We start from the raw sequence: 16,471 nt of genomic DNA, 5'->3' as shown, positions 1-16,471 counted from the left end.
AAAAAAACAACGCAGTGCCCGGCTGCAATGATCCCCTTGTTTTCTGTCCTGAGAGAACAGCGGTGCCATCCCCCAGTATACAGAGAACACAATTTCAGTCTGCAAAAGCAAAGAAAGAACTGCACTCTGCAAGAAAATCCTGTGTTGTTTACAGGTTGCTTTTATTTACAAATATACTGAGGTGTAATCTCTCTCTTTTTTTCTTTTTCTGTTTTCGTTTCAGTGTCTTTGTGTGGGTGGGTGTGTGCACATGGGAGGAAGCAGAATGTTTGAGAAAGTCATGTCTTGTGGCTGCCAGGCCATGGTGGCAGAAAATAAAATCAGCAAAATGAAATTTAAAAACACTAATAAATAATTTAACAATGACAAGTAATTAAATAATAAGAAAACAACAACGATCTACATACATTATGGAGGCTTTTTACCAACACAGAAGGAAAGAAGGGGGAAGCTACTGCAAAAGGCAGATGGTTACGTATGAAAGAGCATATTCGTATTTTTACAAGTTAAACAAATTGTAACAGACAGCTACAAAATACTACATTTTGATAACATAAATACAGAATATATAAATATACAAGTAATACAGCCATACACAGCTAAAAAATAGGTGTTCACTTAAAAACAGAGTTCCCAATGCAAAATATCTGGCAGCCCTTTCACAGTCACTGCTGAACAGAACAACGGTGGCAGAACCAAGAGGACGTGGGTCGTGTCCTTTAGGAAGGCAAATGACTGCCAGTTTATTGGGGGCAGGCCTCAAATGAGCAAGGCTGTGCCTAAGTCCCACCAAAGCCAACACCTTCCGTACTTGCCCAAAGGTAAGCATGTGCCTAAAGAGCCCCCTAGTGAGACAGATCCAAACCTGAAGCCCTGGTACTCTGCAGTGGGTGCAGCTGTTGTCTGCCCAGTGCCACCAGGTGAGGAGGAGGGCTGGCACCGAGATGGACCAGCACATGCAGGAACACCACATCCATGGATGTGGGAAGCACGCTGAGCATTGGATTGTGTGCAGCGCTGCCCTGAGCACTTCAGTCTTGGAGTACTGTGTCTCCAGCTTCCGCAGCTTTGTTGTGCTTTAATGTACTCTCTTTCCTTTCACTTTTGTGGCAAAATTTGGGACCTGTAAGAGCTCTTTCCTTCCTCTTTGCTTCTGCTATTTAGTTTTAGTAGCTTTTTGGGGTGGCCAGGATTACTGATTCGAAAAAATGCTCTCACAAACCCCAGCTTGCAGCTCCCTGGCAGCATGGTGAAGAGCTGGGCTCCTGGGCACCTGGGAGGCCTTGGATGTGCCTCTTATCCCTAAGGAAGCTGAAGGGAGTTCTAAGCAGAGTGGGAAGAAGCAAGTGGGTTCACACCATCCCTGGAAAGGTATGCCAGCATGAAGAACCTTCCTTCACGCAATGATGGTATATTGAAACAGCTGCCAATAGAAGAGCACTGACCTCCTTAAAGGTCATGGGAGTATTCATCAGACACAGGTAAGGTGGGTCTGAAAAATCCACTCATCAGCCATCGTGAGACTGGAGTGAGTCATGCCGTGGGCATGGTTAGCAGCGACTGAGCCAAGCGGTCCAGATGCTTTTAACAGATTTTAAAGAAGAAAATGAGATCAAAATTCTTGGGATGCTGTTTCAATCTCAGTGAGTGTAACCACTGTATTTTACTCACAACTGTAGTTCATGTTGTGACAATCAAACCAGTCCCTAAGCACTCAGAACACAGGCTTTACTCCATAGTGCTTTGAAAAACAGGGGGCTGAGAAGAGCATGGTAGGAATTGTTCCCTTGACACGCAGCCATGCAATGAAGCACACTGCCACCCAGCTGAGAGCCACTTGGGTTTGGTGACTACCCTGCTCAGAAACCACTTATGAATGCAGGAAAATCTGTGTGCTATCATGGCTTTTATAAACAGATCTGGTAATTGCACAGTAAAGACCTCTGAGGAAGATGTAACATAGTGTATTCACTCTGATCTCACAGAGATCTTTTTTAAGCATTATTGAGCAAACACTGAAACCTAATTAATCATCTTTCACTTAATTGCATCTTGTCACCACTTTAGCTTAACATGTATTCCTTGCTTAGCCAAAACAACATGATTGAAGCACTGTGAAGAGCTCACTTGATGCATTTGTATTAGAGTGAGGTTAATTTCCTAGGGAAAATGATCACTGTAAGGTGCATGTAATAAACTGCTGTCGTGACCTCTAGCCTCCAAGCTCCCATATGTGCAATCATTGTTTGTGGTTTCCGTAGAAATTCCAGATGTTAAGAATTTTTGGCAAGGGTTTATCAACTTGACTCAGTATAAGATATTACTGTGATATGGCCCATTAAGCATTTTACTTTTACCTGATCAGTGACATTTCCCTTGCCAATAGAAGAGTAAAAGAAAAATCAAAAAGGTCAGAGGTTGCTGTATAATCTTTTACTGCGGGTCCCAGGTTAAAACTACAATGATCACAGTCCAGTCGGATAATTCATTCCACAAAAAAAAAAAAAAAAAAAAAAAAAAAAAAAAAAAAGTGACATTTATTTTGTTTTAATGAACTTTGGCCTTTGCCAGATATAATGGGTCTGCTGGAAACCTTCAGCTATGCATTCCTTTTCTTGACCAGCAGCAACCCACAGTGGCAAGGGAAGCATTATGCATGCCAGAGGGCTCGACTGTGTAGTGCCCGTGGCACCAGAGGTGGAGGAATATGGGGGAGCAAACAGCTGTGACACCATCACACAACACTGAGGGAAAAGTGATGGTATGTACAGATATACTGCAGTGAAAGAGAAAGAAAAGGTGGCAAACAGCCATCTAAGGAACAACAAAGGATTATGGCTTTTTCAGCTATCAAAGGGGATATCTGATCCTTTTCCTAGAAATGGATTGTATTTTCAATGTCCAGGACAGAAGCAGAGGTAGAGTTGGGACAAAGCAGTTTTGCAGGCCACATTATAGCTCTCATACAAGTCTCTGTTTACATTAAAAATGCCATTTTGATTCTGCCAATAATGAGGGACAAAGCAAGATTTGTGTCTAGTTTATAAACCCAGTATGTTTAAGATGGTGAAGATGCTTTTCTATGACTCTAAAGGAGCAGAGGAGGAGGATGGGGGAGAAAACATAATGACTCCATTGAGATTGGTGGTTACAAATGTTTATAATGTGCCATACAAAAAGTGCTTGCTTTCTGCCCTGCAAGCAGTACAGCTCACCTGAGTTCTTTATAAATATTTACTACCATGCAGAGATAAAGGAAATTCTTTATTTTAGTACAGAAGAAAAGGGAAGGATGGGTAAGAAAAGAAAATTCTTCCAATTTCAAAACACATCTGGGTGTTCATGGCCTTCAACTAAAAAGCCATTTCCCAATTAGAAAGCGAGAGAATGGTCACTAGCAAAAGCACAAGGGTATAAAGGACCCAACTCCTCAGAGAAATGAGATGGGCAGCTGCAGGGAGGGGAGCATCCTCCAGCACCTGTGTGGGGCCATGGGATCCTTCGGGCACTGGGAATCAAGTGCAAGGCAGATACGGGTATGGCTGCCATGCAGCAGCAGGAGGGGTCTATCTCCAGGTACTGTATGCACGTAGTCTTCTCCCCCAGTGCTTGCCTCACCTCCATAGAAGCTGCATTAACTTATCTCAGAGATAAAAGTTTGCTTTCTTAACCTCTAACACTCATATGAGGTCCACATTTCCATTCTGGAGAGGAACATGAACGTATTTGTTTCCTCAGAGCTGGCACCCAATCCTTGCCACCCACCCATCCTGGGCACACAGAGAACAGTTCTGGTCCAGGAAGAGGTGAGCAGCCTCAGCGGAGCTGCCCAGCAGGACAGAGGTGGATGCAGCAGGCGCTCTCTGCAGGGCATGCTGCCCCTCAGCCAGGGCCCCAGGACCATGCTCCCGTGAGCATGCTGTGATCCTTGGAGGCTGCAGCTCTGCCCCACTGCCAGTCCTCAGCCCAAAGTCACCCAGCACGCTGGACTTGGTTTTGGCTGTTATGGTCAATGCAGTAAAGGCATTTAGTTCAGAATGGGTCTATCCTGCCAATCTTTCCTCATGAGCTCTATATGGAACACACCCTGTAATTACTGATATTACCCTGGCAAATTTATCCCATGAAGTTTGCTCCGCTAAGAACCATGACTGTACTTGTCTGCCTCTCCATATTATAATTATCACCAGGCAATATTCATAACTATGCTATTATTATTTATGATATTTTATGCCCTATGAAAATCTATATGACATACGCTCAGACTTCAGAGTCTGAGATGATCAGACTTCAGCTGGGACATTCAGTTTAAGCACTTCTTGTTCCTCCATTTGCACTTCTAGAAGGTTAGTTGGAGTATTTATTATAAATTCAGGAGTCAGTGTGAAACCTGCAGGCATTCAATTTGACTCAATACATCCAAACCTCTCACTGTGATCTTTCCTACTTTTTTTCCCAGTTGGTGCACATTTCAGGACTTCTGATGGCTCAGGCTAGAACTATATACCATAGATTCTTGCTGAGGCAAGACAATTAAATAAAGGAGTGCTTAATTATTCCAGGTGGACAATGGAGTATAGCACATTTATGCCTCATGCAAACCATAAATAAACAGAACAGAATGAACAACACACCGGCCAATCATAGTCTAGACTTAAAATTTGGCACTGAAATACTTACAAACAAAAGTAAATGTTTTATTCTCACACTTCAGAAAAATTAAATAAAACTCTGTCTTGTAAGCACCTTTAGTTTCAATTATTTAAGATCAATACTAATCTAAACGCCTCTGTCCCTAACATGCATCTCATCTCCAGGGTCATAGACCTTTCTTGTTACAAAATCACTGGCTTTCTCCACAAATATTACTGTTAACCAGTTTCCTCAGTACCATATGTATAAGGGCTATAAACTAATGAGCAGATCTAGGTTATGTAGAAAAAGTGTAGAAAGGAAACAAATGTTGAACGTCACATTTACATTAAATTCTCACAGTTCAAATGGCAATTTATCCACAACATAGTATGAATCATGCAGTAAGAAAAGGGAGGAATCTCCAGTTTCTTTGATTTATTTGTCATATGGTTGACTGATGTCAGTATCAGTGGCTTAAAAAAAAGTTAAACATCCAAAAGAAAGGAAGAGAGAAAGGAGGAAAAGGTCTAGCTTTCCACAAAATCCATTTCCTTTACAACGAAGAGCTCAAACCAAACCAAAACAAAGGCTGCTGAAGAGCAGAGTCTTCTGTTCCTTTCATGCTTCTCTCTTGGTCTGGTGCAAGCTGGGAATCAAGGGTATGTGACTGATGGATGTGTTTTGTTTATATATGCATGTATGTAGGTTGGTAGGTACTGATAGATGCACATACATACATACATATATGCACACAAATATAGTCTTCCTAAAAATGCTCTTTGCAGTCCAGAGGCAGCAGGAGTCACTGTGAAGGAAGAGCTGGGCAACATATGGCTGTAGAGTCTGCACTGGAAAAAGTCACTGGCTAAATACACGCCGGCTGTTTGTTTTCATTTATTTTCATGAGGCGAAATACGAGCTCTGCATAGAGTACAGCCTGTCAATGGGGTTTCCTACCCTAGCCTGCATGGAGTTAACTTCAGAAGAGGCAAGAAAACAGTCGCTCAAGCTAGTTAAAGAGGTATCACTGTCGATATCATGAAAAATGGAGTCGTTTCCTGCAAATGAAATGTATACATTAAGCTGTATTCTGTGCAGCCAGAGGACACAGTACACACGGATGCGATGCTTGAATATAGCACACTGCAGCAAAAGGGAATGCTTCTGGTCTTGTTTTTGCATGTTAACGTAATCTGGCTCTAAGGGTCTGACCTATAAAAAGAAAGGCTAGAAACCAATCTGCAGAGTTCAGCTGGCAGCAATATCACTTAGAAATGCGGAAGTCTGCCAATTTCTAATATATATGTCAGTCAACAGCAAGCCTTGGCTGATGACGTGAGCAAACAGTGTCAGGGGAGAAGAGGGCTCCTGGTGTCCCGTGAGCTGTGACTGAGCACCTGTGGGGGCTCGGGGCAGGAACGCAGGACCACTATGCCCACAGTGGGAAAAAGTGGCCTGAGCACCATAACCAGTAATGGTCTTGGTTTACACATGAGGCAAAAGGCAGGCCGACAAAGGCAACTGGGCCCAGAAGGAGGCCCAGTTTTCCTGGACTCAAATGAGCTATAGTTGTAAATATGCTTTCCTTTCAGAAAATTCCACACTTTGTGGGCCGGTTTGGAACACAGCACCATTTATTTCCCTTAGCAACTACAATTTCAGCTTATTTCGTATTTTAAGGTACCAGAAAGAGCTCTAGCTCAAGTAACGTGAGCTTTAGGAAAGTGTTACTCTGGTTCTTTTTCCTTACACATTCATTTAAAATGGCTTTGTCTTAATTCCTGCATTGATTTTGGAACGCAGAACATGCCTCCAAAGGAGTTTTGCTTAGAAATTGCCAAGTACATTGTTAGCAACAAAATCACAAGTCATCTAATACTCATTTGCACTTCAAATATCCTCAGATCCCTACAGTATTTACCAAATTGCCTGGCAAGCACTGTGGTCTTGCCTCAGTGGAAAAAGCAGTCATACAGACCCAAGCCAGATTTCTTGTTAGTCTGTGCAATCCACGCTCATGACAGTCACGTGCACGTGTAACTGCAATGAAGTGCTCCCAGTGAACACAAAAGAGTCTGATGTAAACAGGTCCCCTTTGTTTATGGCAAGGCCAATTATCACAGGCTGAGAAATCCTCTTAAATTTTATTTAAGTGCCACACTGAAATCATTCAGAATTGATTATTAAGCATTTAATATGCTTGTGAAGCATTTAGTGTACCTATTCACTTGATGTTACATGGTAAGGAAAATGTAAAAGCAAACCATAATCTTGATTTTGGAAATAGAATATAATTATGCAGGAGCAATGTCCTGTGGTGACATATCTCTCGATAGCTCAAGAACAAATCCATGCATGTGATCTGAGGGATCTTTGAGGGGTAGTTACTTATTTTTGGATAAATGGATCGCTTCTCTTTATTAGACCACTTTTCAAGACACTATCTTCCCAAAGCTTCTAGGAAAAAGGAAATACTTGTGAGGAAGGTAAAGAAATTTTGCCACTGTTTATTTTTAGTCTTGGACAGTGATTTAAAAAAGTGGAGCTGGAGAGATAATGTTGCTTTTCTTTATCATTTATCAAAACTATACTCTGTAGTAGTGTCCGGAGGCTGGGAAGAGCCCTCTTCTACCCTTTTATGTGTACATGAAAATACACACAAAACTGACCAGTAGAAACTCCTTTGTACAAATCCCGGAAAAATATTGTAACAGCAAGTAACTCCGTTGAACCTTTGGAGTGAGAACCAGCATACGAACCCTGCTATTTCTGATGCGGCAGAATGATGCATGCCTTACCATAAGGGTTCATGTGGTCGCCTGGCATTTGTGGAGGGGTCAGACCCTGCTGAAATGGGTCTGTGCCATAACTGCTTTGATCCATTGCTACAATCTGCTGCTGTGGTGGTGCAAGTGGTGTATATGATGTCATCATCCCTTCCATTCGGTTAGACATTACTTCTGCAAAAGACACAGGAGGTCACAGTCACTGCTTAGCAACAGAAAGGCTGCAGATAGCACTGCTGGTGACATTACTGAGCATGGGAGCACAGTGAATACAGGTTGGTGTCCGTGCCTTTCAGAGGTGCATTCCCAATCTCATCTGAAACTACAACAAGGAAGGGCAAAGACCCATAATTCCTGGACCCCATCACCCACATCTGGGTGCTGCATTGTATCTTCCCAAAATCTCCTTGTAAGTGCTATAGCCCTTACATTCTCTAATGCCTGTTGGTGCCAGACTAATACTGCTAATGCAGCAACAGTATTGTAACTCTCTACGCTGGAGCAGATATCATGCAGAACAAACAATATGTTTCCTTAACAGCAGCCTGCAGAGCAGCCCCTAATGCAGCTCACAGAATACAATCCTCAGGGTCATGACAGCTTTTCTGCTCTGTATCAGGAGAGGAACTTGAGGCTGCAAGGTCTTGAGATGCTGCACTTCAGCAGCAACCCTGAAACAGCAGGACATGTCCTGGCAACTCTGCCCAGGACCTGGGGCACAGGAGAAGCTCCCCATGATACTGCTGAGCATGGTCCCCCCTCTTCATAAGAAAATAAAGCTAAATGGAAGATCCCTATAGAGTGAGCCTCCTGGAGATTTCCTCCAGTGTAAGCTCCTCTGTACTGCAGATTTCTTCCAGGATGGTACTAGCTTCTGTGTAAGCACCTTGATGGTCTGAGAAGAATCTGGGAAACAGTCACTCAGACACAGCAGCTCTGTGCTTCCACAGGTGATGGTGCACATTTGTGAATAACCTGCATGGCTGTACTGAGACAGTATGTACCCATGCAGAAATGGCACTTTGAGAAAGCTGGTAGATTCTTTCCCCCTTGCTCTGCTTCCATCACAGATCCCCTACCTTGCCCTAGTCGCTGAGAGTTTTGTTGCTCCTGCTGCTGCTGGTGCCTTCGTGCTAGTTTTTTCATCTGAGTAAAAGAGGAAGAACAGAACAATCTCATGAGTCTGAATGGAACCTTTTTTTTTTTTTTTTCTTCCAAAATTCTCTGCAAACATCAAATCAATTAATATAGACCAATTACATTCATGCATACACCACTCTGGGTTCAGTTTCATTTCTAAGCTTAAACATTTCTTTTTCCAGTTCCTATTTGCAAGCATAATTTACTCCCAGTGTTGTGGTGCTTGGAGGACATGAACTTAACGTTTGTGTTCTCGTATGGATGTAGGTAGTAGCACATGCGGAATGTGCATGGTTCAGTCCCTTGGATCTTTGTGATATGTTCGACATCTTGGGGGTGGGGAGAAGGGAGTCCCTGTTGCAGAACAATTCGTGTTTTACTTTTGAGAACTTGAGAAACAACCTACCTTTGCTCTTTGGTTTTGAAACCAAACCTGGACAACTCGCACACTGAGTCCCGTTTCAGCTGCTAGAGTTTCTCTGACCTAGAGGAAGAAATGTTTAAAGCTGTATTTTTTTTTTTTCCACGTCTAGTAAGTTACATTCTGAGGAAGATACTTGCATTTACAATAAATACTGCATGCACAGTATTATTTTTTAAATTCCTCATATTTTTGCCCGGTTAGCTATGAACCATGTTTATGCTTTTGGCAACAGGGCACAATGCATTGTCTCAGGAGACGTACATTGTACACCTGCAGGACAGCTTCATCTTACCTTTCCTTAGCTGCTATCAATGAGATAACACCATGATTAACTTTCTTAAAAAAACAGGACTGGAAGGACAAGTGGTAGGACCAGGGCTGTGCACTCATCTCCCCAGAAAGCGAATCCTTCTGTGGTGGGAAGGAGGAGGGCGTATAGTCACTGTACCCAGGCTCTGAAAGTCCATGACTATGTTTTACAGCAAGCTAATATGGTGCTTCATAGGAATCAGTCACAGAGCTGTTCTACATAATCAAAAATGACACAGATAAATGTCTTGGTCTTTCTGGTTTCTACATTCACCCCCAGCTGCCTGCTGCTGGCCCAGGAAGGGGCAGGAGCCCTTGTGACCTCATGCTCTCACCCTGTGCACCGCCTGGTGTCAGAACTGAATGTAGGTCCCTACTGAAGCACCTACCTTCCTACAGGGCTTGGAAGACACTTCAAAGGATGCTTTGAATGCTCGTCTCTGCTGCGTAGTGAGTATTGTCCTTGGTCGTTTAGGTCTCCTTGGGTCCTTCCCATCATCACTTCCTTTTCCTTGTGTTACCTGTCCTTTGGTGGGCTTAACATCTCCATCCTCATCATCACTTTTAACTGGTGAAACATTAATGAGATATAAAACTGTTTGTGTTCCACCAAGACAACAAGGTGTTTGAGAACTTTTCTTCAGCTGCGAACTCATCAACAGGTCAACTACTGTGTTTATCTGCAGACCTACATTTACTATGGGCAGGAGGAGACTAACTTAAATCCATATGTATGGCATAAATCAAATTCCACAAAAGTAGAAGAACACTTTTTTTTGCTTAATATATAATTGAGGGCAAGGGACAGATCAGGGGATGTAAATTCAGAATATAATGCAGTATCACCAGAAGCTGGGCACAGAGAGCGTTGGTACCCTTCTACCATCATCTGATTCCCTCTGTGCTCACCTGCTGACACTGCAGCAACCACACTGACTAACACGCCTTTACCTTCACAGAATAGCTTCATCTTCTCCCTCTGCATTGGGTTCAGAGAGGTGCCACCATCCCCAAGGCTGAGGCAGCGAAACAGTGTAAGTGCAAATATTTCCAAATCCCATAAAGTCTGTTTAGATAAATATAGTGTAGATTCTAGAAATCGTTCTGAATATTCTGATGCTCTGGAGATAATATGAAATAAAGTATTTTCCCTGTCATTTCAGGGTTCTTTCTTTGTTCATTAGAAACTATCAATATGTGTATGCACAAATTAATCTTTCTTGGCAAAAACACAAATACATATGTGCTTATGTAAGTAGATTATTTGTATTTCCTACTGTTGGGCTATGAATATTCTTACAACCTGGTGATATGATGTATGCTAGTATATTGTACTGTGAAATTTCATTCTCAGTGGCAAACATGAAAGTCTAAGTCTGAATTCTGATATGAAAAACAACTTTTCAACTCAGTATGTTTCATTTTAACAGACTACCAGGTGTTTTTTTTCTACCAGAAAACATTAATGTACTATTCTAGGAACCTCAACCTTAAGAAACACACTGCAATTTTGATATACTCAGAAATTACATTTGGGGAATTAACAAATTAGACTTTAATTCATTATTGGGTCTGATTATTATGCACCTAGCAATCTAATCACCTTTTACTTTAATAAGCATCTTTTGCCTAATGATTAAAGAGAAGTTCAGTCATTTTAATAACCATGACATTATTAACTTTCCAGCACGCCATTTCTAAGGAAAGGTTAGTGAAGATTAGTATTGCTCATTGGAGAGTTACTTTTGTGTCCATTGGATAAATATTTGATTAGAGAAGGACACACACTCAGCCGGGGGTATGGGAGATCATTTGCTCTCACTCAGGCACTTAGGAGATATGTGTTTTCAATGCATTTGAGAATGGGAGACAAAACATCTCATTTAATTTGTCAACTAGTTTTTCAGGTTCATGTCTGGCTAACAGAGAATAATGGAAAAAACAAAAACAAAAACAAAAAGCACCTCCAGGAGTAAGAAACTCTCCCTTGTGCCAGTGGAAAATGAAATTGAAAGCAAGTTTGTTCTGTACTGCTTCGGCAGCTTACTGCCCCATTGATCACAAAATACAAAACCCAGGAGTGAAGGAACGTGCATCCATGCCAGACACAGCCCTCCGAGGCAGGCAGCTGGCAACAAGCAACCTCCAGTCCTGGTGTGGCAAGCTCACACTCGCTGGTGGAAGGAGCAGAATCACCACGCTCAGCCTGCAGGGCTGGGCACAGCTCCGCACTGCTCTTTTCAAAGGGGTTTGTTTGGATACAGACTGCAGCAGGTTACTGAAGCTGGACTGGCAGAACAACATGCTGAAGGGCAAGTAGGATACTCAGGCACCTCATGCAAATGCACAAACAGCCCAAACCCTGTGATACCGGGATTACAGAGCAAAGCACTCATACTCCTCCAAATACAGCAAGGCGATAAATAACGAGAAATGGTCTGGTCCCGCACATCCTGCTGACACAGCAGTGACCTTTGTCTTGTTGCATTCCCGACACAAAAATATAAATTTGAGCATGTGATGAATATGGCTCTTGGATTAGAGACAATTATAATAAAGACAATTACCGTGCTTATTTTCCCATAAACTACAGGCAAAGACCCAAGTTATTTGTCTGCTTAATGGAATGGTAATTGTTGATTTTCTTGGACATTTTCTTGGGAAATAAGTGAGCAATTATGATGACTGGCACCATACTGCACACACACAGTCTCTAGTCTTGGGCTCAACAAGAGCATACACACAAGAAGTTTCCAGTCTCAATGAGAGCACATGGCACAGAAAGGAGGAATGCTGTTCCTCCTGTTAATGCCTGAACCTGACAGGCAGCCCTCACTGTAGCTGTGGCCAGATGCTCTGGGTTTTGGACTGGGGAATCCAGACCCCGTATGTGATCTTTTTATTGTATGCCATACTGTGATCTCAGCCCCAGCCAGACAGCAAGCAGCTTTGCTCACTCTTTCAAAACTCCCCCGGAGGTGGCTGGAGGACAGCAAGTATTCATCCCTCCCATATTGTGGTGATCTTGGGGGAGACACCCATCAGCTATCAGCTGGGAGAGCTCAAGGGCTTTCTTTAGAAGCTCTGCTTGTACAGCATAGTGACCTTCTACACGTTTTTGTGGCTCACTATTGAAAGTATACGAGCACAAGATTCCCTGATATCAGGGCAAAAATATTTTAGGAGGAAAGAATGCCTGTGGAAAAGAGTAGGCTTTGAATGAGGTCTCGGGTAACAGAAGTCGGTCTGATTCACGTGCTGTGATCTCACGGAAACACACAGTATTGACCCCTCAAGAACCCCCAACATTTTTTCAACTTCACTAAGATCGCAACAAATTAAGGAAAGGAACAAAGTCAGGAAGAACAACTGGCAGCAGGGATTTCTTGCTGTGTCTGCTAAGAGCTGTAACTGGATGAATGACAAATGCATATAGAGAAAGTGTATGTGTAAACAGATGTGCTTTTCTGTAAAAATGTTCTGCAAACTCTTCCAGCTTTTCCAGCTGGGATAGGGGTGGGAATGCTCACCTGAGTCAGAATCATCTGGGCTGACGGAGCTCAACAGGTCCTTCTCTTTTTCATAGTCACTTTTACAGAGCAACTGCCCTTCCTTAAGAACAAACTCATCCCCTTTTCTCAGCTGTCGCTCACAAACGCAGCAACAGAAGCAGCTTAAGTGGTAAACGCACTCCAGGGCTCTCATCACAAATTCTGTTGGGGCAATTTTTTCCATGCAGCCACTGCACTTGGCAGCAAAAAGCCTGCAAGAAAGAGAGGCAGAAAAGTCAAAGGGAACATCAGATCCACACACTGCATGAATTTAAACACATCAAATGCTTTAATTTAGCTACAGATCAGATTGCCTCATAGTTTTGTAGATGGGGGACTTGCATTCTTGGTCTTGGAAATATCACAGTTTATTCAAATCAGTCATTTTGTACTGCAGATTCCCAAACTGCCCATGCTGGCAAAAATATCAAGATTTGTTCTCATCCCACTACTTTGTTCCTCTTTAGGATATGAAACATTACGGTGTTCCCAGAGTTCAGGTAAGTTTCTTCAAAACCAAACTTATTTTAATTCATTTTTTGGAGGAAAGGTTGAGCCAGTCTTTTCTTTATGCGGGCACTTTGATTTCAGAATATATGTCATGAATCTGTCTTTCTGGTACTGTGTGTGTCTGAGGAGGCTATAACAAATGAACACAGAAACAAGCAAGGAATCGCAGTGCTGTTGCTGAGCAGATGACACACATGTGCGATCACACAAATGCAACCGATAAATAGAGGAGTGAAATAACATGGCTTTTCTTTGGACACTGTGATATTCCAGAACAACCTGTTTCCAAAGATAGTCCTGTGCATTTTAAACGGTATGAAACCTCCTTTGGCAGAGACAGACAGTGATCCAATCTGCTAGATTACCACTATAATCACAGGCTCTACAATATACACTATATTCCAGCCTAGTTCTTATTAAACCTTTATAAACCCCCTCTTTCATACATCATTAATTTTCTAACATAAAATTAGAATGATATAGATTAATTTTATTTTGCTTTTCTAATGGCAACTGGGAATCTCCCTAAGTGAGCTTTTAGGAAGACGGCTGCTTCAAATAAAGATGAATAGCTAAGTTACATCCCTGTACCACATAGTGGATTCGGTAATTTGAAATTCAGTGGCTTTTATGGCAATGCATCAAAGCGCAAGGTGCATTAATATTTACATTCTTTCAATGAAATTAACACAACTGCAGTGATGCATTCACGGGAAAAAAAGGAGATTCTACATTGGATGACGGTGTGTGATGATTTTTTGTTTTGTTTTGTTTTTTTCATTCTCAGAATGATCATCTTTTTTATGAAAGGCCAATACGGTTAATTTTCGGAGGCTCAGGCTGTGGTACCTACTGAGCCCTCCAAAGCCTCCATTTTGTCTGAGCTGAGAAAATCCAGCAAAATGGCAGTCAGTGGCTCTTCAGCAAAGGAATGAAGTCACAAATAGGCAAGAGGGAAAAGAAAATGTAAAGACATTTGCATACTGCATCCAAAGAAAGGCAGACTGCCCGAGAGCTTGTGTGGCTTTTACATCCGTATCTTTTGATCTGATAAAAGAAATCTACTGTAGTAACTTTACTGATTTAGTGCATATCTCTGCACAACCAGAGATACAACACAACAGCTATGCATTGTACAAGTCACAGAAGGAACACTGAGCAACTCCTTGTGTACACAATGGATTAAATTTATTAAAGGAAAACTGATGGTGTGCAGGACCAACAGCCACTGCTGATGAAAGGGCCACTTAATTTCATACTGTCTGCTGGGTCCACAACTTCTCTTTGTTGTTATATGCAAACTTCAACAGCAAGAAGGAAATGTGATTTTACGTTCTGGCTACTGAACATCACAAGAATATCACAATGCTTTAGCTAGCAACTTCCTATGCAGGAAATATTTCTATCTATGCACAATAGCATATCTCAAAGGATTAAAACACAATGGAGGAAAAAAAGAGCAAACAGGTTTTAAGCACTTAAAAAAGTTGTTTCTGTTTAACTGCTTAAATCTATTTGACTCAGTTTAATTAAGCTTGTATCTTTTGTCTGAAGACTGTTGTGATGATGGAGCACTCTTAAAGAATCTGAAGATTAGCAAATCTGGTGTGAAGGCATCCGGCTCCCCTAACTGGCATCAGTTCATTTATACTGGTGTGACAGTTAACCTGTGCACGCTTCAGTAAAACTCAATGGAGGGCTATCAGGAGGGATGGGACAGACCCTACATGTGGTAGCCGCTCTGCTGGGCTGCAGATGTAACAGCCTGACCAGGAAACACTGCTGCATTTCTGTTTCTGCAGTCTCCAGGTTCCTGACTTCATCTGAATTTCAAATCAGTGCTACTAGCCTGAGAAATCTGAGAAAGAAATTCAGGAAAGTGACTGCAGTCCTGCAGATACAGGCACTGATCTGTCTAAAACCCCTTGTGATGCTGCTGTGATGATGATAAAACCCAGCGTTGCAGTCGGGCTGTTAATAAAAGTAGTGCTGAAGGATCAGTGTACTTCGGAGGCTTTCATAGAAAGAGTTAATGCAGGATGTCTGCTCCACCACTCCCCTCTGTAGGCATACCAGGGAGGCCAGGCTCTGAGAGACACTCAAAGAATAAGGGATTTTTCTCTTTGAAAGAAGAACCTAGAAGAGATGCTGGCTCCAAGAGACCGTGCATTAAGGCTTTCTGGACTACTTTCCTACTTTCCTTTCCTACTGCAAATTCACTGGATCGGCACCAGCACTAATGGGCAGCACTGCAGGACTGCACACCAGGGCCAGGAGAGCCCAGGCAGAAAGGAGCAGGCAGAAACCTCCCTGCTTCCCCTCTGAGCGGAGCAGAAAGGGCAGCAGCTTCCCTTGGAGGGCTGCAGGAGGCCAGACAGGGAAGGCCAATGCAGCTCTTCTGCAGAGAGCGCATCAGCAGCTCAAGGTCTCTGAAGCTGGGGCTGGACTGACACTGCAATGAATGGTGCACAACATCAGATAAGACAGCAGCTGTCTCCAGTTCTCTCCCGAGCAAACTGCAAAATCTACCACTGTTGAGTGAAAGTGCTAACACAAATGTAGCACTGTTTAAAAATAATTTTAAGGAGGAAAGCATGTACTCCCCATCACATTTCCTAGCTGGAACATAACAATATTCTATTATCTACTTATCCTTGTGTTACAGAGCATATTGTTTACGTGACCTGTGTTTTCTATGTCATATTGCTTTATCACGTGGCTTTTCTTCCTCCTTGTTCTCTAAATAAAAGATATCCAACATGTACATTGAAAACAGTTCACGTTATTTATTGGCAAGTGACTGTCGCCAGGAAGATGGTTCCTTCACAGTAATGTTTCCAAAGACAGTCTTTTAGTTATAAAGAAATATATTATTGTCAGTGTACTATTAAATCATTCAAATTAAGGTACATTTGTCTGACAATTCTGTGTTGCTTTCATATCCTTAATTGTCCCTTGTCAATCTAAGAAAATCTCATAAACCTTGCTTGGGTACTCTCTGCATTATAGCATGCACTCACACGTCTTTCACTGTGTTGGATTTAATTCTGTGGTTATAAAATTTTCATTGCACTTATCATTTAAAATGTTTATAGGTGTTTTTTAGCTTTCAGAAT

General features: G+C 42.2%; 1 protein-coding gene across 2 annotated transcripts in view; it reads right to left on the bottom strand.

Annotated features, from left to right (window-relative positions):
• Nucleotides 1-5,171: 5,171 nt before the first annotated feature.
• The window catches only part of LMX1B (LIM homeobox transcription factor 1 beta), a 95,219-nt gene continuing 83,919 nt past the window's right edge, over nt 5,172-16,471 (bottom strand). Inside the window, exons 3-8 of one of the 2 annotated variants that reach the window (XM_072352795.1) lie at nt 12,825-13,057; nt 9,684-9,862; nt 8,968-9,045; nt 8,501-8,567; nt 7,434-7,595; nt 5,172-5,693 (exon numbers count right to left, since the gene is read on the bottom strand). In XM_072352795.1, coding sequence (XP_072208896.1) covers nt 5,536-5,693; nt 7,434-7,595; nt 8,501-8,567; nt 8,968-9,045; nt 9,684-9,862; nt 12,825-13,057 — 877 coding nt within the window. In that variant the 3' untranslated portion in view covers nt 5,172-5,535. The remainder of the gene's footprint in view (nt 5,694-7,433; nt 7,596-8,500; nt 8,568-8,967; nt 9,046-9,683; nt 9,863-12,824; nt 13,058-16,471) is intronic. The other variant, XM_072352796.1, reaches the window with a different exon arrangement.

The sequence above is a fragment of the Excalfactoria chinensis genome, chromosome 18, assembly GCF_039878825.1.
Source record: "Excalfactoria chinensis isolate bCotChi1 chromosome 18, bCotChi1.hap2, whole genome shotgun sequence".
Taxonomy (NCBI): Eukaryota; Metazoa; Chordata; class Aves; order Galliformes; family Phasianidae; genus Excalfactoria; species Excalfactoria chinensis.
Note: the sequence above shows the minus strand (reverse complement) of the source record. Positions and strands in the feature narration are given on the sequence as shown.